The 7,672-nt window shown below is 45.0% G+C and overlaps 1 protein-coding gene across 1 annotated transcript; it reads right to left on the bottom strand.

Moving 5' to 3' along the window:
• Positions 1-7,133, bottom strand: farsa (phenylalanyl-tRNA synthetase subunit alpha). The gene is made up of 13 exons (XM_041957011.1): positions 6,966-7,133; positions 6,610-6,747; positions 5,679-5,777; positions 5,463-5,581; positions 4,060-4,152; positions 3,041-3,169; positions 2,836-2,951; positions 2,665-2,749; positions 2,471-2,570; positions 2,093-2,261; positions 1,741-1,818; positions 975-1,089; positions 1-503 (listed from the first exon to the last, which is right to left on the bottom strand). The coding sequence occupies exons 1-13, from the start codon at positions 7,110-7,112 to the stop codon at positions 398-400; spliced, it is 1,494 nt and encodes a 497-aa protein (XP_041812945.1). The 5' UTR covers positions 7,113-7,133; the 3' UTR covers positions 1-397.
• Positions 7,134-7,672: the final 539 nt, after the last annotated feature.

Below are 7,672 nucleotides of genomic sequence, written 5' to 3'. Positions count from 1 at the left end.
TTGGTATTTGGAAAAAGCTTTTTTATTGTACCTTTGTCACATACCAAAAGTAGTAATTTTTCCTGTACAATTACGTCAATTCCTGTAGTAAATGGGGCAAAGTGATGTAAAAAAAAACAAACCTTTTCATCGTATACATAGCATGTAGAGGCTGCTCCTGTGTGTGAAAGCCCTTTAAAGAACAGTTTACTGTGGTCTGTCTGAAGTGATGATGGAGAACAGACCCTCTTCCTGCTACAGTCACTTTCAGGCCAACTGGTTTTACTGGCCGAGCTTCGACTGGCGACAATAACCAGAGGGTGGAGGGCTTTCTCAAGGGAGATGCAGAAATGAGGTGGTGAAGGTAAGTCGGGTCCATCCAAATTAAATAACAATAACGCTAAAGGCTGGGTGAACCTCAGGACTCCAGTCGACAGATGGGGTTGTCGTAGACCATCTGTAGGTTCACCTTGTGTCCCACCAGCTCTCGGATGTTGTTGATGCCGTATTTGATCATGGTGGGCCTGCGGGTCAGAGGACAGGGCTGAGTGAGCGACATGCAGCCAGAGAAGAGGCCAAAGTGTCTGTGTTGTGTCTAATTCAAGTCTGACGGGTCGGAGCAAAAACAACGGAGGGTTGAGATAAGAGGGAGGATTAGTCAGCGTGGATTATAGAGCCTTTCCCAGTTTACTCAATCACTTCTCGCTCGCTCCATGACGACTCTAATATGACTGCATTTAAACACAAAGTACTCTCTACAAGCAGCAGCTGTGTGACCACCAAATGACCCGTATTGTGAGGTTAAACTCCTCCCACAAAAAAGGAATTAAAGTAAAACTAAAACTAGGCTGGTGAAGGTGTATTTGAAATAAATTCAGATGCCTTGTACTGTAGCAAAGAGCAGGATTTAGATCAGCTGTGATTAGCCAGCAGTGTCTACGGTGACATACAGTTCATGAAATAAGTGCAATAATGCATATCACGTGTGTGTTTACCTTTCCAGAGAGAGCCCCCAGGCAATTACTGTGACATCCTCAGGCAGACCCATGGGCAGCAGCATCTCTGGTCTGAAGACCCCCGAGTTTCCCACTTCCACCCACTTTTTTAGTCCTGTACATAGAGGGAAATTATACACACAACCAAAACCATGAAAGAGAGCTGGCAGAGAGCTGGCAGAGAGCTGGCAGGGACGCTGAGAAACTAAGATTTAAAGGTTTCGGGCTTGCGGGCAAAGTGTAGCAGATAAAAAAGGTGGAAATTTTTTTTCTCTCTTTTTAGGCTGATTATTCAACCCCAAAAATACGTGAACTCAAACCTACAAAGTACTCAAAGTACTTTCTTGTCCATTTTAAATAGTTTAAGAAAATAAACTTTATTTTGACTATTTACAATCCACAGCTTATACAGATCCAATGTAATACTCTTCTCCCTGCCCTCTTTCTGCCTGTTTACTATTAATCTTTCTATTTAAATCAATATAATACATGCATTTTCAATTTCATCCATTCAAATATGTTATTTGAGGTGGCATAACTGTCAAACACTGAGACGGCAGCTAACTGTAGCTTTCAGCTTTCATGTCTCCATTCAGGTTTGACCAAATATGTAGTGACTGCGTTTTGCCTTTGTAGGACAGACAAATTATTTTTTACAATAGAAACATTAGGCATTCCACGATCCTATTAATTTCATTAATTAACTGTAACTTAGATGGATGAAAGCAGCAGCCAGTCAAACGAACAGCAGTAGATTGCAGGATACCTTCGTGGTAGCTGAACACCTCCATGCTGGGCTCTGTGTACGGGTTGTAGGCAGGCTTGAAGCGGAGTTTGGTAATTCCTAGAAAAGAAAGGTCACATTTGTATGGCTTCAAAAACACCGCAGGGCCACAACAACATCCAGCAAAGCTTGTCAAAGTGTACACCGTTTGTGCTCATGCCACTGGTAAGACAACGTACATCCCATAATTTGCGGGTGTATGGTGGCCTACAGTCTTGAGCAGATGCACTGTTTAGGACTGCTGAGCTTTGTCTTCATGTATTCACAGTTAGCCCTTTTTAGCCCTATTGTAAAGGCCTTGTAGCCGAGTTGAGTGTCACAGAGCCCTGCTGACCTAGTTTGGTGTAGAACTGGTGCAGGATGCCCATGAGGTCTCCCAGTGTGAGTCCGTAGTCGGCCACCACGCCCTCTATCTGGTGGAACTCGGCCAGATGGGTGGCATCCAAGGTCTCGTTCCTGAACACCCGGTCGATGGAGAAATACTTGACGGGGGTGAACTTCTCCTGGTGGACGGTTTGACGTGTGGGTGATGAGACAGAGAAGAAGAAGAGCTTCGTGGTCAATGACAGCACATGCACAGCACAGCACAGCACAGCACAGCACAGCACAGCACAGCACACACTATGGTGAAAAGTCTGTGGACACCTGAACACTGCACCCAAAACATCACTACAATAAAGCAACCTTGCGAGTGTGAGTATGTGCAACTCACCTGCTGTGCAAGTTTATACAACATGCGCGCACTGACTGCTGTAGTGTGAGTGCGGAGGATGTTCTTCTGTGCCTCCTCTATCTTCCAGTCGTACTTGTACCTGAAAGACGGCAGGATGTTGGATAATATTTTCATGGGCTTCGCCGAAAGCTGATTAACGTCGCTCGTTGTGCGAGCGTGTGATTATGTCTCACCCCTGTGAACCAAAGCCTCCCTCTGTGTGGACCCTCTTCACCCTCTCCAGGTAGTCCTGAGGGAACTCATGAGCCAGTGCTGGGTCTGAAAAATGATGATGGGAATAAATGATCCGACTGAGTACAACTAAGAGCGACGGGACTCGGGGGGGAGATGTGTACGACACGCACCAGACAGGAAGAAGGTGTCGTGCTGGTCTCTGGCCGGGTGCTGCTGGGGCTGGAACAGGGAGTCGAAGTTCCAGAAAGAGCTCTCTATGAAGTTGTTTGTCGGCATCTCTGTGAAGCTACAGAGAGCGGAGAGTTGATTTTGTGTGTTTTTTATGTGTGTGTGTGTGATATGGCTCCTTTCACTGCGATGTTTACAGCCACTCACCCCATCTCCAGGAAGATCTGCCTGAACTGTGTTCGCACCTTCATCAGCGGGTGCAGGTGGCCACAGTCAGGGGCCACGCCGAGGGCCTCAAAGTTGTAGGGCTTGAATTTCTTCTCTCTCCAGCTGCCACTGAGACGCAACACAAGCACGAGTTAAGTAGAGAGTCTGAGGGAGGAGAGGACTGACCGCAGCTTCCACTTCTGCTGTTGCTTCTTTGTAGTCGGTAGGTTTTTGTTAATCCGCTGTCAGTCCATCATATTTCTCCCAATTCATTTCATTAATCTGCAGCTGATATACTGAAACCATCAAATCTATGGCGAGCTGAGAAGTAAAAGCAGCATCAATTGGAATTTTGGGCAAAGGAAGAAGGCACATCTGCTTTTAGCTAAATCCGCTCTGATATGATTTCACCCTAACCAGAGCTCTTTATATACTCCGACAGCATTTTAATGCCTCCTCCTCGGCATGAAAACAGTTTAAGATGCATTATGAGCGTTTCCATTATTTATTCATTTATTCCAATTCAATGCATCTCATACAAACAGTGGCTAATGCAGGGTGCTGAAAAGTTTCATGAACGTACATCCTGTGCGTTCTGAATGCCAAATCAAAACAGAAGATCGGCTTTGTCAATGAAAGCATCAGGAATTCAAAGGGGCTGTTGGTTTGGAAGACGTCTCATCAGAAAAGCAGCAAAAAAAGGAGAAAAAAAATGTGTGACTGGACATTAGCTATCAGAGTTTCTGAGATATTACCACCACCTTATGTGTCCAACGTGCATCACAAAATGAGTCCTTTGCTTCTGTCACGTTGGTTTGTTCGGTCAGTGTTTTTGGTCCTTTTGTCCTGCCCTGCCTTTAGGACATAGTCCTCATCTTTGGACTCGTCCCCTTTTATGGGCAGAGCTTTCTCTGTGTCCTCTGTCTGAGGTCCTGCACCCCGTCACCGACAGACAGAGGAGGGCAGACGGGACACGTTTTCCGCTTGTATTAAGCAGGCGACATGAAAACTGTACTCACTTGGCGATCATCTCAGGGGTGAGCTCCGTCTCCTGCTTGGTGACGGTGGTGCTGAAGGAGTTGCCCTTAGCGATCCAGTATGACTTCACTGTCCTAAACACAGAAAACACAGACACTATAAGTGGCTCAATGTCGTTTACGTTACGCAGGGAGGGACCAGAAAGACCTTTTAACTGTTCTCTGCCATTGTTTGGTGGTGCTGCCGTGAAATGCACCATATAGTCCAGGGTTTCTTACTTTTTTTACCTGAACCTCACTGACGAATCATTACGTTCCTCTGTAATGCCTCATGTGAATGTGAATATAGGCTGTGTGTATCTGTCTGCAAGCCTGTGCAGTCTGTTTAACATGCATCTGTGCAGAGGGTTTACACACTGAAACCACATACTGTGATGTATTTGGCTCTCTGTAAGCCTCACTACAGCCATGTTTTTTATTCTCAGTGGTCAATATTCCCTATAATATCCTTCCTCAGTTAGATCAGCTTAGTGCATCTGAAGTCCGGCCACCAGGTTATGACAGACTGCTTTCTGGGTAAGAGGATTTTGGAAGAATCTGCACATTGGTACCAGTCCAGAGTATATTTTAGCATGTTAACACCAAAATCCAAAATGTCCTCATCCATGAGATTCTAAATGTAAGGCTCTTTGTTACTTTTTTCATCTACAGACTGACCACATGTACCACAGAGGTACAGTGAAATTAATACAAATACATGTAAACATCTAGATATCACCATGATAAAAACAGTTGCTACACTTTATGCATCAGTTGCTTAATCTGCCAGCTGTCTTCATCACAGTTTTTAAGGATGTCTACAGAGCAAGTAAATGGGTGAAGGAGTTGACTTGGTTTAGCCCGCTTGAACTTTTTAATAGAGCAGACTTGGAAAATGTATTTTCTTGGAGCTCCTCCCTGTACCTCTCAACCCTGACAGGAGGATGGAACCTAAATGTACACATTCCTGGAGGTTTGTGGGGTGAGAGCAGCATATCACATGCAGCTATAACTCTCATTTTAACCTTAAACGGCACCAGATTCCAAACATCTATCCAGCTGTACTGGAAAAATTCAAGTGTACAAGCAGAAAATACGTCTGTGCTACAAAATGTAAGGAGCATCTGCCTGCTAGTCAACCGCAGCACTCAGAGAAGCCACCACACAATCCCATATTTCAGGAAAAGATTTACATAACGAATTCTGGCAACAGGAAGTATCAAAGCAATTACAATCTGTTCCCACCAGACTATTCAATGAAACTGCTCACGGACTGTTTCAAATATAAACCCAACCTCATGCTGACCTGTGGAAGGCACACGGAGCCACAGCAGAGCTTCTCCTGCCACCTACTGGCAGACAAAGGTACACAACCACCACTTGAGTGTTATGGGTGAGGGGCTTACACTTCAGAGAGCAGCTTCCTCTTCTTCAGCTCATTCTTTTCTTTCTCCTCCAGCTGAGTCATGTTGCCTTTCTGCACCAGTAGCAGCTTCTCTCTGACCTGGTCTTCAATGCTCTCCACCTGGGGACCAACGCATAGCCACACAAACACACCATATTTAGAACGGAGACAGCCAATCACAAAGAGCCATGGTAACAGGTTGATGTAAAACACGCACGGCTCTGAATATCCTGGGGCCGCCCTCGTGTGCCTTGTCCACTCTGATCCACTTGTTGGACATGGCCTTGCTGAAGCCGATCTTCCCAAAGGAGAGTTTCTGCACGGGGACAAACGCAGAGGGGCAGCGATGTAACTGATGATAGCACAAATGTAGAACTACAACAGTATGTGCAGAAATCTCTGTGTGATCAACAGCAACAAAACTTACTTAAAGACATTAACAGTTCAAAAAAATCTAATGTATGATATTGATGTGCAGTTTGTCCATACTTTAGAGACTTTTTCTTGAATGATCCCCACATCTTTTCTTAGATTTTTCTGTCTGTGGATGTTCAGTGTTTGGATGGTGAACTAGAAGGACGTTTCAACCACTGGCTAAGAGATGGTTTCAGTATATATCAGGCAACAGATCCCAGATCACCTGAGGCAACGTGGACATCGATTTAATGCTGCACTCGTGACTATTTTCATTATTGATTAATCAACCAATTTTTTTTTGTCTGTCTGAGATCTTAAAATATTCAGTTTACTATCAGCTAGAAACATTAAATAAAATACTACAATTATTCGATTATCAAAATAGTTGTCTATAAACTGCAAATCGACTAATCAATTAATTGACTGTAGATATTTCCATTATTATTCCCATTTGAGATGCAAGTTTGGGAAACCTTCCTGAAGCGCAGTAGCAGACTGTCCTGACAGTTTATGATCCACACAGACCTTCATGCTGCCATCCTTCACTGGGCTTCATAAGAAACCTGTTAAATACTTGGGAGATTATTTTAAGAGCAACTATCCTTCCCGCCTTGTGTTTACACCTGAACCCAAACCGGACTGAATGCTCCCACCGGTTTCAGTCCTGCCGGGTCATGTGTCACACCCCCTGGGGTCGACCTGACCGGACCCGGTCCACCCGGGACACTCACCATGAGGTCACTCTGTGCCAGACCCTCCAGCGGGATGGAGCTGAAGACCCGGGCTTCATGGCTGCCCTGCTCGGCTATCTCCGTGCCCTCCTCCGTCAGCTCCCAGCGCTTGGAGGAGCGCAGCTCGGCTGAGATCACCTGGACAGCGGGGAACAAACGCGCCTGTCAGCTCGCTGGACAGAGTACAGATTCATCCTAACCCACTCAGTGGACTGTGTAGTACTTTAACGGCTGTCACGCGATCGTGAGCTTTCTTAACAGCCTGTTTAGATTTTGACGTCCTTATTGCATCAGTCAATGAACTATGTTGACGGGGACAGCTTGACTTCCGCCGCCCCGCAGCCCTGGAAACTCACGTCGCCGAGAGCCTGCAGACTCTTCACGGCTCCGACGACGACCTGGTGGTCCAACCCGAGGCTGGTCGCCACTTCCACGCTGTCCACGCCGTCGTCCACCTTCTCAATCCGCCGTAGGAGCGTCTCCACCACACCGCTGTCCGCCATGCTGGAATCCTGCGAAGCCCGAAAGAGACCGGATGTGACGTCGCGTCCAGAAAGGCCGAAAGTATTCGAGTAGCGAGACGTCAAAAAACTGAACGGAGTACCGTAAATACTGTAGTCAATTTGTTTTTGTTCTGACTTTTTAATCTAACTTTGAAAAGAGGCAGTGCTGGAGGAATTATTCAGATCTTTTATTTAAGTACACGGTAGAAGTACTCTGTTACAAGTATCACTGCGCTCAAATTTTCACTTCAGTAAGAGTACAGAAGTATTAGCATTAAAATATACTTAAGATAAGATAAACCTTTATTGATCCCCAGAGGAGAAATTTGATTGTTACAGCAGTACAATGACAGAAATAAGTCCAGATTAGTATAGAAAGTAAGAGAAATAAATAATATAGATACATAAAACTAAAATAAGATTATAAATAGAATCTATACATGAGCATTTGGTGATTAATAGCAGCAGAATTGACAAGTCTATGTAAAAAAAACAAATTCAGGCTAACACACATGATTAAGTAATGGAACCTAGTTTTTGTCTGTATTAATATTGAGATG

Source organism: Chelmon rostratus, chromosome 17 (genome assembly GCF_017976325.1).
Source record: "Chelmon rostratus isolate fCheRos1 chromosome 17, fCheRos1.pri, whole genome shotgun sequence".
Taxonomy (NCBI): domain Eukaryota; kingdom Metazoa; phylum Chordata; class Actinopteri; order Chaetodontiformes; family Chaetodontidae; genus Chelmon; species Chelmon rostratus.
This window is presented reverse-complemented; position numbering and strand designations above follow the sequence as displayed.